This window comes from Symphodus melops, assembly GCF_947650265.1.
Source record: "Symphodus melops genome assembly, chromosome: 9".
Taxonomy (NCBI): domain Eukaryota; kingdom Metazoa; phylum Chordata; class Actinopteri; order Labriformes; family Labridae; genus Symphodus; species Symphodus melops.
Genome location: NC_136699.1, coordinates 9,708,903 through 9,728,835, shown reverse-complemented (window position 1 = coordinate 9,728,835; position 19,933 = coordinate 9,708,903). Strand labels below are relative to the sequence as shown.

Here is a 19,933-nt window from a genome sequence, read left to right as displayed (position 1 = left end):
ACAACTCAGGAGGCAAGCCGTCAAAATGCGGCTTTCTTGCACATGGGAGCAAGACTTGGAAAGGAAACTTGAAGAGAAAGAGCTGGCTCCAAAACACAGACACCAACGTCTCATAAATGAATGGAGATGCTGTACTCTGTGCATCTTTCACACCAGCTTGTGAGCTGTTTTTTTCTTTTCTTTTCAGAATAACGAACAGAAAAAAGAAATGTTCGAGTTTTCCCAAATGTTTTCCAAAACGTCCACCCTTTAGGCACCCCTCGTCGTCAGGCAACCCTCATCCTTCACACGGGTGTCGCCTTGAGAAAAAAAAAAATCCAGCTGCAAACTGTGACCAAAACAAGCACATCCTAACAGCACCACAGCATCAAAGGCGCGCAGGAGTGACTAAAAGGCGATACAAGAAGCCCGATTACAGTGTCACCATTCCTCTCTGCGCGCCCTGGATGTGTATTATGAGGTTACCCGGCATCTCAAAACACGTCTCCTGCAGCCAACACTAACAAGAAAGAAGAAGAAGAAGCAGCCTTGAACAATCTTACCTTTTTCTTCCCCGGTGCACGGATGGAGCTTGAGTAAGGCTGGCAAAGCTCTGAGCTGATTGTGTTGTGCTGAAGAGGCTGGTATAGGCTACTCCGGTGGATGTAGTCGAGACATGAGCTGAAGAAAAGTGAGGAGGAAAAGAGCAGCAGCAGCAGCGCAGAAGAAGATTTGAACGACGGAACGGCGCAGCGCTGTACCGGCGCAAGGGTCGGTGGGTCTGTGACGATTTCTGTGAGGTGGTTCCCACTCACTCACTCACACCAGAGCCACGCCACACGCCGAGGGAGCCTCGCCTGCTGTTTGAGAAACCTCTTGTGCATGTGATTTTATCCGCTTTGAGTTTGAATTAAAAAGGGACAAAAACAAAACGGAGAAGTTCCGCGGTGCGCAAGGAGAGATGGTACAGGAGGAGGGAGAGTCTGAAGGCGTGCAGCTGAACGGGAACGCGTCCGAACAAATGTGACAGCAGGACATTTGGCTTCAAGGTTGTGAGCGTACATCCTTTGAGCAACTCTCCACCTTTTCCGGCCGTGGACTAAAGCCTGCAGCACGCCAAAGTTGTTGAGCCAAAATTTACACAAATTACAAGTACCTACTAATAAAGATAGCCATTTGTGACTAATATGCTACATGTGCGGTTGTTATAGTGATAGGACTTTAGCAAACTAGACCACAACTTAATTACCTGACAGTGACCTTCTAGTGTACAGTAAAACGCACTGTCCCAACTTGACATTGTGCATGGTTGAACACATTTGGAGCATCCCAGCTGGTTTTAATAAGGAGAATTTAGCTCTTATTGGAGGATTTTGGGGAGCTCCATAAAAAAAAAAGATAAAACTAATCAAAGCAATCACTGCCTTTAAATGAACACGTCCCCAAAAGCGTTTAACATGTAGTCATGTGACATGCACAAAGATCACAAGAGGAGCTAAATTAAACGTTTTCATATTGTATGGATGGCCATGAGAGCAACGACTGATGCTGCACTACCACACCGGTTGTCCTCAGCCTCAGTTGGAGGGATCCATCTTCATCTACAGAGAGAGCCTCTCTCTCTAGGTTTAGAGGATTAATGTTGAGCCGAAGCAACAGATCAAAAGGAAATAACCTAAAAGTCCAAATGAGCAAAAATGTCCTCTTTCGTTTCATAGCCAACTGACAAATATATGAAGGATGTTTAACATTAATATTATAAAATCAATGTGTAGAATATTGTATGCAGCGCAGAGGAGCCAGGGGCCTAAGAGCCTTCTTTGAAGCAAAATGCTGTGCTCAACATGTCAGAATGAATAATTGCAATTTCTAAGAATATGAATAAATGTACTGATGTAATGTGATTGCGGGGCAAAAACAGATTCAGAGAGCAACAGAGTTAGACACTTCCCTTGTGTCCTGCATGCCCCAAACGATTAACAATAATGTACAATAAACAATAATCTCTCAACATCTTCAAAAACATGCTGGACAATCTGACCTTGACTTTACATATCATAAGTAATCATAATGATTTCACATATAAAAAAACCGTTGTCTACCTTATATCATAGTGAACGTAATTAATAGTTAGATGGCTAATATCATTAAGTTACTCTGCTCACTCGCCAGTTTATTTGATTTTCTTTACGCTCTGCGTCTTCTTGCTCACAGTTGTTGATCTTTGTACCCTCAGTGTGTTTTCTCCTCTTGTCCTAGATTGTAACTTTCAATGCCTGCTACAAGAACCCCAGAGATGCAAATGTCTATCCACCTACCTGTCCTGTAGACTGTAACATAGAGAAGTTTAGCCTTATTTAGACACAAGACATAGACTTTATTTGCTAAAGAAAAAAAAACTCTCACACTTGTTTATTTCCAACAAAGTGCAAACATATAGATACAAAGCTGTACAGGAAAAGATACACTTTAAGTTTGAGTGTTGACAATAAACATGGAATGACTGATTTAATTGCTAAAAAAACCCACTAAAAATGAATAATTTATACTTAAGTGACTGTTATTTGGATTCTTCTTTCTTGGTAGATATTCATCACTGACACAATAGGTTGGTGTGGATCAGTATGATCCCTTTTTGTTTTGTTTTTTGGAGCAATTAACATACAATGGTTCTTGTAAAAAGTTTGTTTAGTTAACTTAAGCTGACTACTGACGATGCTTTTGACAAATGTTAGCCAGGGCATCGGAGTCTATTATTCAGAAAAAGACAAGAGTACAAGAGAGAAAAGATAACATGTAAATCTTTGTACATCAAAAAAAAAAAAGAAATACTCAGATCGCTTGCATGCTGCTCGCTCTGACGAGAGAAGGCCATGAAATATGTACAAGTCTTTTTTTTTAAAAATGTTCGCAAGTGGTGTTTTTTTTTCTCTCTCTCCTCTACTGAGTTTAGCCACTACCTCTGCCTTGAGGACACACTGTCGCCCTGCCCGTCACGTCTGCTGCCGGCTGATGTTGCCCTGAAAAAACAGTTTGAGGCCGTCGTAGCCCTGGGTGAACAAATACTCCAGGTACCAGCTCCACGGCTTGGAGAGCTGAAAACACACCGAGAAAACAGATCTGAGACACCTCAAGGTTTGAATGATCAAAGCAGGATCTCTGAACTTCTCAAGTCGGACTTGATGCGCATCAAACTACATGTGAGGTGGATTATAAATGCAGGAATGAAAAAGAGACCGGTCATACCTTTATGGAATTGAGGTCCATGTCCTTTCTCCCTGGCCAACACTGATAAAGAGACAACATTAATATTCATCGTCAGCCCACTGTGTTCAATCTCCAGATCACCGCCGGATGTTGCGGTTGAGCCGAACCAAGAAGAGTTGCGTGTATTATTAAACATGATGAAACCCACGTCTCATGCAGCACCCATTAATACTTTAAAGTCCCCCTGTATTCATGTATCATCTATGAAAGACACATTAATACTAGATTTGTCTTCCAGTCTTGTCTACAAGTCTATTAACTCAACTCTGAAAGACTGGCTGTGTGCTGATAAATCACTAACTTGAAACAGATTGGAATAATCAGGAGCTGTGGAGCAGGTTGTGCTTTCAGTTTGTTCGACCGAAACACCAAACTGCAGGAATGAGTCCTAAAAGCTTTAGTTGATCTTCCAACTCCTCCTCTCAGAGTCAATGGAATGGGGTTTTTTTTGTCAGATGCGAGACTCTGGTGTCAGCTAAGCACGAGGGTGATTCTGTTGTTGGGTTTTGTACGAGGAAATAAAAACAGTAACTCTCTTTTAATTTGGAAGCTTCACACATAAAAACTTATTATCACGAATAGCAGAATCATTAGACGTCATGATGGCGTTTAAAGACTCGATGTGAGCTCTGTGGGGATGATGTATAAGACGTGCCATCAGTTGGTAAAGCCTTATGTTAGCTCCTCACTTCTGTCTGTTGGGTTCAGTCTTAAAGCGGTGGTTTATTTGTGAAGATAAGCAGCGGGTCAGAGTGCCAGTGAAGGTCTCTCTCTCTGTTCCTGTGCAAAGCGTGAGGCCAACAGTCGACTGGTCATGAAACAGCATCAGAAAGCTTTTGCTTAGGAGGACTATTCTCTAATAGACTGTGTCAAAGAGCTACTCTATATGCACACACATAATAACATCCCCTCAAGGCTACGTTGAGATAAAAAGTGAAGATACAGATCTGACTTTTAACGACCAGAATGACTTCATTGTCAAGTCCAACTTGACGTTTGTGCCACAATCCCTCCAGAAAGCCCAGAGGTATCACATTCTCAAACATAAGAATATCTGCTTAAGATGTGGGTTGGGGTTTTTTCAGGAAGATACACATTATAGTTAAGTGGCACTATGACCTTTTTAGAAGATATTTCATCTTTTAGACTTTGGTGAAATTGTTTGATAACAAGCGTATGGATTTCTGAGCTGTAGCCACTGAAAAGATCACAGTGACCTTAACCTTTTACTTTTTTTCTCTTCTTTTTTTTCTTCATCAGGAGGCACAGGCCAATGCTGCCTTCAAGGTCTGATGCATCATCCCTGCAGCACCTTGTTTCTGCGTAAGCTCACAAATCAGAACATGGCTCACGGCCCCACACTCACCCTCTGGTGAAAGTCGACGGCGTAGCCCATGAAGGCGGGGTGGTGGATGAGGTCGAAGCTGGCCCAGTACTGCGGCACATTGCTCTTCAGCAGCAGCTCCTCTCCCAGCTGTATGCCCAAACCTGGGTGAAACAGTTTGGAGTTCCACAGACAGTTGGCCATCACCACTCCGTAGTTGTTGAACTCCTGGAACGTCTGACGGCTGATATGAAAGGCCTGCTGTAAAGCAAAAAAAACAGAAGAAATATTAAGTGTAGGTATGAAGCCAACATTCATCTCTCATCTCTCTCGTCTCCAGTCTGATGTTTGTTGTGTTGATTAATTTGAATGTCAGCTGCCAATTTTTCTTAGTCCAAAGTAACACTGACATTTCTGCTGGATCGGTATTGGCTGGTAAATTCGCTGCTCTCAGTGAGAGATGTATGAAAATCAACAACCTTTCAGGTCCTCATCTGAGAGGGTATGAAAGGTCATTTGTAGCTGGCGCTCGTGAATTCTTAAACACCTGGAGTGAGAGATGTAAAATGTATGAAAAAAAACAAAAAACAAAAACTAAAGTAAATCCAAATAAACAGAAGGTCACTTGGAACGAAAGCACAAACCAAGAAACACATTCAAATCCACAACTCCAGTTAACCGTGAGAAGTATCAGATCTCATCATGTATTCTGACAGTGTTATTGAAACACCCGTTACAGCAGGATTCATTTGGATTCTTCTCTATTCCTAGAAAGTTTTATGGGTTTTTTTGTACCTCTGTGACTCTTTCTTGACTCTTGGCTGATGTCAGGTTCACCTTGTACCTGAATTTAAAAAACACAAAAGACAAACGTGAACATGAACTACTGCAAAAAGATCTCGCTTTCAGTGAAATATAAAAGCAATCACGTTTTATTTCCCTTTCCGTGGCATTTTTACACTCAGTTTAGGCCAAGTTATTCCAGCACCCTGGGGTGTACACAATTAGCTGTCACTGTGAGGATTTGTGTTATTAAATGCGGAAGTTATAAACAACGCTTGAATCCTCCAGAAAACAGAGCAGAGGCAGTCGGTAGTTTTGCCTTGTAGCATACTATTATTATAAATGATACATAAAGAGAAAAGGGAGTCATGTGATTGCAGGGCTGTTCAGTCATCAAATATGTATATACAGACACTCGACATTATGGAGGTTAATAGTGTTTGCACGGTGATATGCAGGTTAAGAGTTCCCACCTGTGCATGATGTAGGCCAGTCTGTCCACGTTAACGGCGTCCGTGGCAAACAAGGCGGGGTAAAAAACGCCAGGCGGAGGCATGAGCACAAGGGGGAGGCCATACTTCAGAAACGTGTCGCAAACCTGGGGGAGGGAGAGAAGTGGAAAACAGAGTGAAGAGTGACGGGTCGATTTTCATTTCATTCACCTTTATGTTTTTATTCTCGATTAATCATTTCCAATTAATGTCGCCATGACAGCCGACTGAGTAAAAGGTGACCTTTTTTTCTTTCTTCCCCCCAACAAAACTTTTCATTACCGTCTCGTAGAAGTCCAGAATGAAGCTGAGGAGGAGAGAGTGGCAGCCTTCGAGCTGAAGACCCACTGAGGCCAGCTGACCCACGAAGAGGACCAGCTCCATCACTGAATCCTTGAATCCCGACAGGGTCATGTTTCTGCGATGGAGAGAAGAGCGGGGGGGGGGGGGGGGGGGGGGGGGGTCGTGAGCCTCGTTCACACCTTTACAAAACTCCCGGAGTGTTCAGGTTCAGCCGCATTTGTGAATGCAAACAGACACATTTTGCACTCAGATTTTATCGGGGGGGGTCCCTCTAGTGCATAACCATAGACTGAATATGTGCAGCAGTTACAATCTCAGCACACGTGATGAATGCTGAATTTTATTTCCCGTCCTCTGCTATTGTTCTTCTCCGCTCTCTTGTTGATTCTGCGTTCTGTCTAACTACACGTGGCATTCTTGACTCCACATTCTTCGTCTGTTTTGACGTCATGTTTTGCCTCAGGAGACTCCCTTCCTGTCCAACAGAGACAATCTCCCACTGTGAGGTGCGTGTGTGATCAGACCAATCAGGAGGTCGGTCTTCCTGAAATTCCTCTGGGAACGTTTAGGAGTGTGTGTGTGTGTGTGTGTGTGTGTGTGAAAAGAGCCGATTAGACAGAACACCAGGATTGATGCGGAGTCAAACTTGAGCTGTTCCGTCCTTGACGGTGGATTAACGTTGTCAAAATGTGGCATGAGACGCTACGTTCTAATCCAAAGCACAAACACAAACATGTTTGTTAAGGGAACACAATCGATAACTTCTCCCAGAGTTAAACTGTAGCTAAATATCAGAGGAGAGTTTAAAAATGAGCAGCAAGTAGAATTGGTTCTCTCCTCTTATTGGCTCATTTATACAACACATACAAGGACTCGATAGTGATGAAAGCCAGGTATTAAACCATAATCAACACTAACTCCACCCTCTAATGCTGAAGCTCAGGAGCCGTTTAAATCGATAACAGAGCTGTTTCTGTCTGCAAACACATTTCAGTTTAAAGGATTTGATGAATTAATGGAATAACCCACATGAGTAAATATATCGAAGCGCAATTCTGCTGTGATGAGTTGCTTGTGTAAAACAGATGGCAAACACAGAGTTTCTCTATCGACGGTAATGAGGACAAAAAAAATGGGAATAAAACAGGACAAGTCTAAAACGCTGTGCTTGCCTCAAAACGAGACAATTATTTAAATGAATATATGGGTTAAGCCTCGGATTTGTCACCAGATCAGATAAATAAGGTGAGTATGTTATTCATTACCCGAACCCACCACAGGGGATGAAGCCCGGGCCAACCGCTCAACACTGCCATTAAATCTGGAAGAAGTGATTAGGCTTGAAGAGGCATTTCTCCAACTGAAAGTAAAAGCTAAAAGAGCAATGACCCTGGTGTTTCAGCTCTATTGCCGGTTTATGCTCAGGGCATAAACAAGGAGCAGCCAGTAGATGCGAGACTTACATGGAGGTGTGGCTGTTGAGGCTAATGTCCAGGTCATCCTCCAGAGCGTACACAGAGTGCCAGGTCAGCCACTTTAACAGCATATTGTTCAGACACTCCATAAGTCCACACTGCGCACACACACAACAAAAGGGGAAATGACTAAGTACACTAATTTAAGCACTAAGCTAATACAAGACCCCTAATGACTGCTTTATAATACAAGGCAAACACTGTTTATCTTCTCTATTAACTCGTAGCAGAAGGTTTTTTGTAATTAAAGTTGAGCAGCGGCAGCAAGTTGATTCTCCGTGTGCCGCAGAGAGTAAAGCTCACCTTGAAAAACAGCGAGGATGTGAAGTAGAGCTGCATGAGGGGCTCAAAGAGAAGACGGCCTATTTCTGCAGTGAGGAGACAGAAGGTTACACTTTTTTTTTGTTTTTTCAGCCTTACAATTCAACGTGCCATGATGTATATCTTAGGTTGGGGGGGGGGGGAAATAAGGAGGCGCTTGCAAACATAGATACATAGTCTTTGTGTAGAGCAAAGCTGTGTGGAGGAGAGCTGGTTGTGTGCAACAACAACACAGAGACAGACAAAACTCACGTGAGCTGGGGATGACGGGGATGTTGCTCAGCAGGCCGAGGATCTCAGGGCGAAAGAGCGAGCCGTCCCAAACGTTGAGAAACTTGTAGAGAAAAGCCTCTGCACTCGAGAACCCCTCCTGGGTCAGAAATATGTCAAAATTAAAACACTGGAAAAAACACTGCTTGGTGCCGGCTAAGCAGCATGTGGGTGCATGTTAATGAATACAGGAAATATTGAATGACAGTTTGGAGTGAGAGAGGCCCTGAGATGTTCTCATTTGAAACCATTTTAAAATAAATTACTCTATTTCAGCAGCACATTAGAAATCATCTCTGCACATACTTGCACACCTAAAAACACAATTTATCTGACCATTACAGAACACTGGGAATAAAATGATGTCAAAAACAGGAATCTGATCTACTCAGCATATTTGCAATATTCAAATATGTTCATAGCACAAGTTCACAATTCACAGGAGCTGCTTTTAAAGTTAATCAAAATCATGTCATTCTTTTCTTCTGGGAAAGCTGCAAACCTGAGCCATGTGTGACCTGTACACAGATGTTTTTTTTTTTTTAGGGGGGGGGGGGGGGGTTTAAGAACGGCGAGAGTTTTGTGGACGCTAAATATGCAACATAACTTTATTTGTATATTTTTTAAACCGGAAGCCGTTAGTGTGGATGTGCTCTGAAATTTAAAACTCACCTGGAGAAAGTGCTGTGTAGACAGCAACTTGTTCAAAAACTGCAGAGCTTCTTCTGAATTCTGTGAGGCGCCTCCATCACTACAGAACAAAAACTCTGAACAGAAATTGAAAAAAAAATAGGAGTATTTAAGAGATTTGGAAAGTCAAAGGGATAAAAAGAAAACAGAAGATTTTGCTATATTCTTCACCCTCCCAGCCCCGCCCATCCTGCTCTCTTTTAAACCCTTTTGATGTGCCTACTGGGTTATGTATCAGGGTTCAAGTCAGGGTCAGGTTTTTGCTTCAGATGAGTCTTCCTCTGAGACGATGTCACAGCTGTTTGGTAGTCTCTCCTCTCCTCCCTTACCTTCGTGGAGGGCATAGCCGAGCCAGAAGTTGAGGCGTAGGAGGGCGGACTCATCCTGAACACAGTCCAGGTACTGCAGAGCGAGACTGGAGCCCAGCATTGAGCCCATCTGAGCAGGCAGCTGGTGGAGGTAAGATGAAGAAACAGAAAAAAAAAACATGCAGGAGGGTACGAGTGAGAATCTTAAATAAGTGATAAACAGAGAGACGGGGTAAGAAACAAACATACTGAAAAGTAACGATACACAAAGTCAAATATAGCGCACACACCACCTCCAATAAAGGGTGCATCAGCTCTTTTAAAATCAATCTGTTAACTTGCCAAAGTGTAAACTGATGCTCATGTCTTTCTGTTGACGGAGTGGGCCAGAAATGTCTACTGGACTCATTCTTTCAACATCCAGTAATCCCCCATAATACCAGTTCTGGGACAGGAATCTCTTCCCACTGGATACTTAATACAGTCCCCTTATTGTGTGTGAGCAGCTGCCTCCCAATATGGAGACTCTGTCACTATAATAAATACATTAGAACGAGGAGAAGACAGAATGTGAATGGACACAGCTCAGTTATCCGATAATTATGGAGGGGCTGTATCATTAAACAGTGATTCAGCTTTGACAACTCGAGTGCGGCGAAATGAGGGAAATAGCCAGTGATCGTTTCATCAATGCTTTGTGCTGAACAGTTTTTATGAGTATGATTGACTGGGCTCATCTGTCTTTCCAAGCACAGAGCGAAAGGAAGGTTTCACAAAAATGAGGACGCGTGATTGGGGGGAGGGAGTCTTTATTTATGTAGCTTGACCAATAAAAGGTCTGCGAGCTGCTTAAAATGACTTGCATTCGTGTTTTTCAGGACACTAACTCTGCAGGACAAAAAAGAGGCACTGATGGAGAGAGGCCTGCTTCTTTAAATGACCCGACGCTATGGAACGTCTTCCAGTGCATCAATCAGGCACATCTCCTCTCCAGCCCGCAGCTTTCGTGACTTATAAATGATGGATAACGCACTGACATTAACGGTATCAAAGAGCAATAACCTGTCTAAAAACAAACAAATGATGAGCTCTGTGCCCATAAAGCCGGTTTACAGCTCTAATCTAATAAACCAATCACAGTTTGAGGCCACGTGTGCTGTGGTTTTTCTGTCTTTGGAAGAAATGTAAAAGTGGCACAGCACCACCAAGTGGCTGTGAGGGTACATCACAATTTAAACACTTGTTCCAAATGCCATTAAGAAAAAAGAATGCAACTCATTTAGCCGCTTACTGATAAATGATCTTCAAGCTGAACGGGTTGATGACATTTGATCTGTTCCTATTACAGGTGTGTCGGGACAAACAGCCGACTAGATTTAGGGATGTTGCTTTCACACGTGAAGAAAATTCCTGAAAACTTCCTGTAATGTTCTGGGGTGAGCTCCTTCAGTGAAGACAAACAGCTGATTTTCTCACTCTGGCTTTCACCAGATTTTTTCCCTGCTCGCCCTCTTGTGAATATTCCACGTGAAGTCGGGGTGAGCTGATGTCAGAGCGCAGCAGGACATATTCAGGAACATTCACTGGGCGCAAGAGGGACCGTCGTACCACTACAGACTGTTTGCACGCGACCGGTTCATGTAATTAAACTGATGCAGTGGTCGCCTGCAGCTGAGAGGAGCATGCGTGAACAAGCAAGTCCGCAAGATTTGAGAGGGACTGTGTGAATATTTCCTCAAAATGATCAGGAAGGAGTGCATATACTGTAGAAAAAAAGCAAGACTCAGAAGTACAGAGATGAAACAGCGGAAGGATTTACCTCTATATGATGCAAATTTTCCAGAAGCTGACCAAAAGAGTTGAGTTGCACCACAGGGACCAGTTTTCTACTGGAAGACGTCCCAGTCTCCGCCTGTTTATTGATCACACTGTTCAATGCCGGCATCTCCAGGTGGCAGTATTTCTGAAAGAGTGAGCACCGTAAAGCAGGGAGATAAATAAAAGCAATCCAAGACGAGCATTAAAATGTATCATCTGATAAAGGAAGAAGGAACAAAATGATGATAAACCTGATTTATTAAATATGTTGCATTTACTCCAAGTAAGCTGGATAAGATCTTGGAGGCCGGCGAAAAAACATTCTGATCAAAAAGTGTCAAAGCACATGACAGTATTTGCTAAGATCATTTATCTTCTGTGCCCAATCTTGTCTTTGTCTGTGACGTGGCTGAAGAAACATTTGTATTTTTTTATCCGTTATTTTAAAAAAAGATTTAAAGTTGTTTTTTTGGTCTTTTTTTAAATTGCTTAAAACGTGTTGAAGCCACGAGGGGGGAAAAAGGAATTTAAAAAAAAAACAATCATCCTGTTTTTTGTTTTTTTTCACAGATTAAAAAAAAATAAGGCACTTAGGAAAATTCTCTTGACAAACACTTTTAATCTTCTAAACTTAAGTCATAAACACAGGAGAGAAACCCATTAAGATTAGACTTTTGAAAAAGTGCAAAGTGATAAGTCTGGCCCCTGAAGATAATTTTCAGGTTAAGCTTTCAGGTTAATTCCAGGTTGGGGGTGAGGAAAATATAAAAAGCTGAAAATAAATTGGCAGCAGCAGCAGCAGCGTGGCGGGAGAGGTTGCAGACACAGTAAGCGTTTCAAATGAAAATGTAAATAGGCTTCCATACCCGCTTTCTGGGGTTGGTCTTATCTTTAACCATGACGGCTGATGGAGCGACGCTGGCGGCCACCTGGGACCCATTCCTCTTCTGGACACCAATCAGAGCTGATTTCCACGGGGCGTTGTGATTTCTAAACCCACTCTAGAAAAATCCACCAAAAGAAAAGACACAGTCTGATATGTGTTGTGGAGATGGTAATCACAGGCTGGTATCACAGTAGAATGAGGATTAACTGAATGGTCCGTGTACAAACCTTCATCCGTGATGGAATGGAGAGCGTCACCAGTTCTGGGCAAAATACTTTATAAAGGGACAGAAGGTGCAGGAGGAATGGCTGCCTTCCCTAAGGGGGGAAAAAAAGCACATCAACACGCATAATACACATTACATGATCTCCCTTTATCAGTGAAGTCTGCTGATAATGGAGAACATAACTATAACCAATGACATGGAAAGGGTAACAATTTATGAGAATACAGATCAGCTCAATTAATCATGATGTTCATAGTGAAGAGAGACATAATGGAGTGGCTCTGATAAATGACTTTAAGGGTTCAGGATGTTTACCAGTTTAGACTGAAGCTCCAGGAGCTTCCTGACTCTGAAGACCCGCACTGAAATGTGAGGAAAAAATAAATAAATAAACAAATGGAAACAGAAGAGATGAGGGGAAAAAAATATACAGGACAATATGAGACAAACGTGGATCATATTTAGGGTGCTAAAATCTTTGACTTACCACATTCCTTTCTGGTTAAAAGGTACAATAGATGACAGATGTAAGGACACTAAAACAAAAGTCACAGAGAAATAAAGCTTCACATTAGCAGCAGATCAGTGAACCAAATGTCACATTACAGGAATAAAGTCATTTTATTACACTGGGAAAACATCTGTGCTACATAGCTTATGGATTCTGGTTTGGTATGACTGTTTTAAAAAGGTTGGAAGTGCGGTGTTTTCATCGTTCTCAAATATAAAATGAATGTAGGTAACATGAGTAAGAAATGGTTCAGTGCTATGTGAACCCTTGAAACTGTGTCTATATTAATGTGACACTTACCAGATTCTCGTCTGTGACGTAGCTGAAGATGAAGCCGTAGACCGCTCGAAGTTGGTCCTTTGCATCAATCATGTCAAACACGGTCAACACCCACTTTATGAAAAGAACCTGAGAAAAGGAACATGCAAGGAAACACACACAATCATCATCTCCGGCTCCATCTCAGCGATGACTCATAGAGAACAGAGAGCAGGTAAACAAACATGAGACTGAATCGGAAACCTGAAGTACTCAAAAGCAGCGTGAAAGGGATTTTTCTGTTGAAAACAACAAATCATTTCTGCTTGTTAATTACAATAACATAATTCACCTTGAAGTGTTTTCTCTCAACAGAAAACGTGTAATTTATTTATGAACAGGATGAAAAGAATTTGCACCATGAAATTATTTACAGTCAAACAACATAGCTTAAGGAAATATCTGCAAGCATGGCAAAAAAAGGTTCCTAAGTACAAAGAAAATAACATTTGCACTTACCTGTGTTGTGATTGGTATTTTTCCAACACCCAGCCAAACCACGGCTCGAACGACGGCCTCCTGTGGCACCGCCGTGGCAGGAAGCAAACATTTGAGCACCCGCACACACAGAGATGTCCCTGCAAAGAGAAAATAATCAAAATAAAAAATCTGATGAAATACGCTTATTGTATTGGCCTGAGAGGAGAAATGCAAACTCTGACTTTTTTTTAATCAATACGTTTAAGTCTCAAGACATCTACATTATACAAGCAATTATTGTCTCCAGGACTGCACTAAAACATAACTACTAGAAGCACAGCTTTGTCCTCCGGGTTCAACAAGATTTAAACTAAAATTGAAGTTTCTCACAGTAGTCTAAAAGAACTTGGGGTATTAAAAACATTTAACTAGGAAGGCAGAGAATGGTCCATAGCGTAGACACACAGACCTATTTGTTCTGCTTAAACATGACTGGCACTCACATGTTGCCAGTTTTTGTGTATGTGTCTGAGATTGTGTGTATGTGAAGCTCCTGCTGTGTGTTTACATGCCGTGCCTCTTGCCCCTCCGTAACACTGAAACTCAATGTGGAATCACACACCAATATTATGCCTTTGTAGATGTAATGTCTCAGCACGAAGGCACAATGAACGCAGAACTTTGTGACAACACTGTTAGTACTTTGTCGTAACAGTCTTTTCATTCATTGACAGTCCAAAGCTAATGCCACAATCGTACCCATTCGGAGGCTCATCGCAAACTCCAGCATGATAGAGATGGCCTCCGGCGACAGTCCTCTACTGTAGGCCGCCTTCTCCACCAGCAGCAGGTGTTTCTCCACCTCATCGTTTCCGGTCACAGGAGTACCTGCCTCAACTGAACAGGAGAGACGGGACATCAGATAATATTTTCAAAAATGTGTTAACACTGCATTATTTCCATACACAAGTGATAAAATATGGCACTTTTTTCTGAAGTGGATGTCTGGATAAATATGGGTGCTACTTTTTTTTTTATCATCTTACAGAAAAAATGCTTTCGACAAATGCTTAAACAATTGGATAGCAAACTAGTAACTTTTAAAATGTAGTTTTGTGTAAAACAATCAAACTATTGAGGAGTTTTGATGGGATTACTTATTTAAGGATAGAGGTGTAATGTAACCAGTGATCTTGTGGTAATCTTTTAAACTTACATGCAACATATTTCAACATTAATAAATACTTAATTGAGCAAAGACATGTATTAATGGAGATTTGCATAGTAATCCCTCAAACAACTACTATATGTAACATGGCCACAGGCTAATGTTGGGGACTAGTTTCAATTAAGAAAGGAAAATAGTTAGTTTAATTATGGATTTAAAGATCTCTCTGCTACAAAAGTAAACAATGTCTACCTTTACTGCTGTTCAGAATAATTACCAATATATGAAGGGAAGACAGCTGTAAATGTGTATGTATGTACATCAGTTTCCTGAATACAGAGGAAAACAGGAATATCTGTCAGCAACAACTCTGTCAAGACCTTCATGTTTGGTTCACTGTAACACACCCATGTGAAATCTATGAAATGTTAGCAACAGGTCAGGGACAGTCATGACTGCGTTTCATGAACTGGACAACAGAAACACGGGTAATGTGACGTCACAAACACAAGGGTGTGTGTGTGTGTGAGACAGTACACACTTCATTTAAACAGTAACTTATTTCTAAAGTATCCCATACATTAGGTAAAGTAAACTATGAATGAACCCTTGCGAGTATTATCTATTTATATCTTAAAACGTAAATAGAGATTACTTTAATGTTTTATGATTCTTTCTGGCCTTGTTTTTTCCGTCATCCAATTGTTTTCTTTCCTTGCGATAACGCTTACATACAACCACAAATTCAATGTGACGTACATCCTGGATAACTAGCTGCTGCAATACCATTGTTTACAGACTACAGCTATGCAGCAATCTGCAATCGACGTATTTTTTTCCGGGTCCTTCCTACCGTCAGTGAAGTATTTCAGGGCCAGAGCAAATGGGTCCTCCGCCTCGATTTTCCTCCTCTCCTTTTCTGCGATTCTCACACTCCTGTTGCTGCTTCGGCTGGACACCGTTTGGTCACTCAAAGACGACGTTTCTGAATCCGGCTTTCCCGACAAGTTTACCTTTTCTGCCATGTCGACATTGCTATGTTTTTTAAAAAACACCGTCCACCACTTGTCTGCATTCAGCTTCAGCCATTCAAACAAAACTCAAATCCTCCGCGCGACCGTTTGTCCTGCGCAGGCGCAGTACAGTCCTTCCGCTCGATCGATTTTAAAGGGAAATGTAGTCCTTCCTCCTTCAAACCGCCGAAAAGTCGACTGTAACCAGGACCACAGCGCTTGTGATGCCGTCAACTCGATACTTCAAGAGAAAATAAATTCAAACACTGGTCAGTGACGCTGCTACGGCCGAATGAATGAACATCTACTCACCAAAATGAACACACTAGCAAATATTCATAAACATAGCAGTTGTCAAAATACAGGTGAAATATTTCTGTGGTTCTCACACAGCACTTAAGTGTGTCATTTGTAGTTCAGATCTCCTAGGCAACCAGCTGCACTGCCTTGTTCTCCGTATATTATTTGTACAAGATGTGACCATTTTATCGTTCGAAAATAAAATGTTGCACTAAAGTATGTAGGGGGAAAAAGTAAATTATTTTAAGACGTGTTTCTATATCTAAGTCAGGTCACCAGACATGAATAACAAGATGTGATACCAGGGTCTGAGTCTCCCTCTACTGGGAAGAAGCTGTAAAGCTTTTCACAGACAATTATTATTTCAGAATAGGTGGGACACTGCCTCTGAAAAGAAGTTGGTTGAACGATAAAAAAAAAATTGGGAGATTTATACAGTATTTCTACGATTTCGTTTAATTTAACTCCATTTGAGTTTTTGAGTGTGAGGGGAAGGAGTCCTGTGACGCTGCACCTACAACACTTTTATTCTCAATTAATTTAATGAAAATTGCCTTAAATGATGTCATTTGTCTGAAGGCACTGACATTCAAACATGCATAACAATGTCAAACCCCATTTTGAGTCCACTAATGCAAAAAGAACAATTCAAACATTTTCTCTGGAATCTAAATACATGTTATCAAAGAAAAAACAACCTCTGCTTACCTAATAAAACCCCTTTAAAACCAGAGAAAGGATTAGTTCAGTTATAAGGCATGACACGTGTGAGTGATGCAGTTTGTCTGCTCCTCACACTCAATGCTTGCTCTCCCGTGGGCTACAAAAGAGAGATGTTTGTCAAGATGAATATAGGTTTAAGCTCAGGCCTTTTTTGTCAAGGTGAACTTTCCAGCACATTCTCTAACTTAACTCATTTCATTAGTTGGACTTTTATTTGCAAATTGTTTTGTCTGAAAAAAAAAAGTGTAAACTGTTGACTTGAGTTCACCCAAGATGACTCAGGTCTACATTTAATATAACAAGATTTAAGCACACAATCCCACAACAGCAACCAAAGTCATATAAGACATTTAGTCAGTCTTACTCCAATTTTATTATTTTTAAGTACATCATTTACAGAAATATTGTGAATCTTAACTCATCATGTTTAACTGAGGTTTCATCCACCAAGACCACAGATAGGAATTGTGTTAACTTTTTTTGAGGGAATAAAAAAAACAGATAAGCAGACTTTTTAAAAGACAAAGACGAGTTTTAAGACTACAGCTGTAAATTACAAAAAGGTAAATATTCATTTTAAACAGGCAAAAAGATGATTTTATAAGAAATTTGGTTCAGTTCTGCTGTAAAAGCTGGAATCAGACACCTGAGGCAGAAAACACTGTCCCTTCCCAACAAACTATTTTAATTTAAAGACAACTGAACTGAGTGGAGACTGTTTACATTACTATGGGAGAAAAGATTTCATGCATACTTTTTAAAAATGTAACTATAAGACGTTAAATTATCCTGGTTTTATGTATATTTCCTTTGAAAAATTTCCTTCTGCATCAGATAAGATGTGGATATGTCAAAAGAGTCATACAAATCTGCAACACTGCTCAGTTTGTTTTATATTCTACACTGCTGACCAAATGAAGCATGCTTCACATTGAAATTCATAAATTAAAAAGTAACTTCTACCTACAGTATAAAAACAAATTAGAAAAAAAAAACAAGCTACAAAGACTCTCTCATGAAAAGCATAATCAAATAAACATCATCCAGTGTAATAAAAACTGAAATTCATATGATTTAAACAAAAACACACATCTTGCACAGTGAAGGGCTGAAACACATGGAGGGAAAAATGAGCTCAGCTCGTCAAAGCTTCCACTGGTATGATTGTCCATGGCTATATAAGGGATGTATGGATTAAGAGTACCCATGTTTCACATTAAGAGAGCACAGGAGTAGATGACAGTAATCAGTCATTCAACCAGCAGGACGGAAAAGTAGATGTGTGCAGGTTGTTATTACTGGGAGTGACTGTTTCTTCAAAGCTTTAATTATTACCATCCAAACAGGCGCACAAGGTTCCTTTTGTTGTGGCTTAGACCAAGGTAGAAGAGGACCTTAAGACTGCTTAACCTTGTTCTTTTCCTGATCGTTGACATGCTGTTCCTCTCTGCTGTCCTCCCTCTCTGGCCGGTCATCACTCTGGCGGGCAATAAGCAGTCGGCAGGTGAGCAGAATACCGAAGACTAGAGCGTGGGCATATCGTTTCAGGGGGTCTCCAACTAGCTGGTGGAAGAACAGAACAGCCAGCATGACCAGCAGCAGCAGGAAGTTAGCCACGTCTTTTGGCCTGCCAGGCACGAGGGTGAGCACCACACCACAGCCCACTTCCAGAGAGCCTATGATCTTACGAAGCAGGACAGAGCTGATCCCAATCTTCTTCAGGCCTGGCAATGCCTTGGCATAGCTTTTGTATGCCCTTTTCTGAAAGGAGAAAACGATTTTTTAAATCTTATCATAGACCATAAAAACACTCATAGATATCATAGTCCATTTAGGGTCACCATTCTTAGGTCACATTTCATCACTTTTTTAGCAGCTCAATTCATCTTTGTAAACCATAATTAAATTATTACAGGAAAGTATCCTCTGTGCATACCATTTGTGATTCGCTTATAGCAGATTTTCATGCAACCTATCCTATTTTTCACTGGATAATTCAATATCAGCACCAGCAGGTGCATCCCACAGAATTTGCTCGATCACGCCGCCATTGCTAAACCTTCGGGTCTTTGACATACATGATAAACTAAGCAAGATATCACGTATTTAACAAGCTATTATGACAGTGTTTAAACGGTCATATATGATTCATCCAGACTGTATGTAAGCGCATTTAAGTAACAAAAAAAAACACCCAACATGCTTTTTAAAAAATAGGGTGAATTCCTGGTTCCTCAATCACCCGTTTCCGCGTTTTCTTGCAAATGGCAAACACATTTCAGACTGTTGCGTGTATGTTTTCTGCTTCCTAGACGCTGCTGTCACTATTTCATGGGTCGCATTTAAACATGCAGCCTTAGCATACATGCTAACTGTGATGTTACAGGCAGTTACTGTTACATCAGGACCGCACATGTTAATCTACTGATTCTCCTCTGTGACATTACTCAAAACTAATAGGACATCACTCTAACGAAAGCATTCATTTTGCATGTATTTAACCATTAAGGTCATAATCATCTCCACACATTATTTAAGCCTGTGTCTGCACCTACCACAGAACAATGGCCTTTACCCCCAACAGATGCGGACAGGATGTCGTTACCATTTACTCACCATTTCACTGTACGCATCTTTGCTTAGTCTCGGTGTGAGCTTTATTGTCCCCATGAACACAAAAAATAAACCTAAAGCGAAAGACAGGGCAACGATGGTTATTGTCCTTGGTGAGGGCATCTTTTCGCCACAGTGGAGGCAGCAGGCGCTTCCCAATGAATGAACGTCGGACGGTGGGGAGAAGACGCACCGGGGGGAGGGGCTTTCTGGAAGAACGACAAAGATGGCGTCGCACTGGTCCCCTGTCAGCGCCGCATCCAAGACTCCAAGAGACAAATGTAGCCTCACATGAGTTTATTACAAATAAAACACTACTACTTTATTGTTGTATTATTTATTGGTAGAAAAAAAAACCTGTCGTAGGTGACTTCTGTAGTCTTTATTACTCCTAGCGAGGCTATCTCGAGGTTGCTAGGAAACCAGCAACGATTCTAGAAAGTCGGGACGCCACCTACAGTCCAGTCAACGACAAATGTACGTTTCTACTTCTAATAAAAAATGATTTTAATAAATATTAAACGTTTTTTCAACTGCTGAAAGTTAAAAAAAACTTGTGCGAGCTAGGGATGTAAAGGGATGAAAATCAAATCCGTTCTCTGAAAAATGACTTGCATGAATCAGATAGCTCATGATATTATTATTGTGAGCGTGAGCAGCTGTAGAGCAGAGGCTTTTTCAGTCATATTTTTTCTACAGTCTTATTTTGTTTAATAAATCGTGATA

The 19,933-nt window shown here is 41.2% G+C and overlaps 2 protein-coding genes across 2 annotated transcripts; both read right to left on the bottom strand.

The window, feature by feature from the left end:
* Nucleotides 1-2,332: 2,332 nt before the first annotated feature.
* Nucleotides 2,333-15,837, bottom strand: cenpi (centromere protein I). Its single transcript, XM_079352156.1, has 20 exons — nucleotides 15,412-15,837; nucleotides 14,150-14,287; nucleotides 13,430-13,548; nucleotides 12,953-13,060; nucleotides 12,629-12,677; nucleotides 12,457-12,503; nucleotides 12,143-12,232; nucleotides 11,896-12,030; nucleotides 11,031-11,174; nucleotides 9,233-9,353; nucleotides 8,886-8,980; nucleotides 8,196-8,313; nucleotides 7,926-7,990; nucleotides 7,611-7,720; nucleotides 6,127-6,262; nucleotides 5,827-5,951; nucleotides 5,366-5,414; nucleotides 4,613-4,831; nucleotides 3,226-3,267; nucleotides 2,333-3,074 (listed from the first exon to the last, which is right to left on the bottom strand). The coding sequence occupies exons 1-20, from the start codon at nucleotides 15,581-15,583 to the stop codon at nucleotides 2,973-2,975; spliced, it is 2,184 nt and encodes a 727-aa protein (XP_079208282.1). The 5' UTR covers nucleotides 15,584-15,837; the 3' UTR covers nucleotides 2,333-2,972.
* A 1,094-nt stretch (nucleotides 15,838-16,931) lies between these two features.
* tmem35 (transmembrane protein 35) lies at nucleotides 16,932-19,541 on the bottom strand. Its single transcript, XM_079352157.1, has 2 exons — nucleotides 19,211-19,541; nucleotides 16,932-18,355 (listed from the first exon to the last, which is right to left on the bottom strand). The coding sequence occupies exons 1-2, from the start codon at nucleotides 19,328-19,330 to the stop codon at nucleotides 17,990-17,992; spliced, it is 486 nt and encodes a 161-aa protein (XP_079208283.1). The 5' UTR covers nucleotides 19,331-19,541; the 3' UTR covers nucleotides 16,932-17,989.
* Nucleotides 19,542-19,933: the final 392 nt, after the last annotated feature.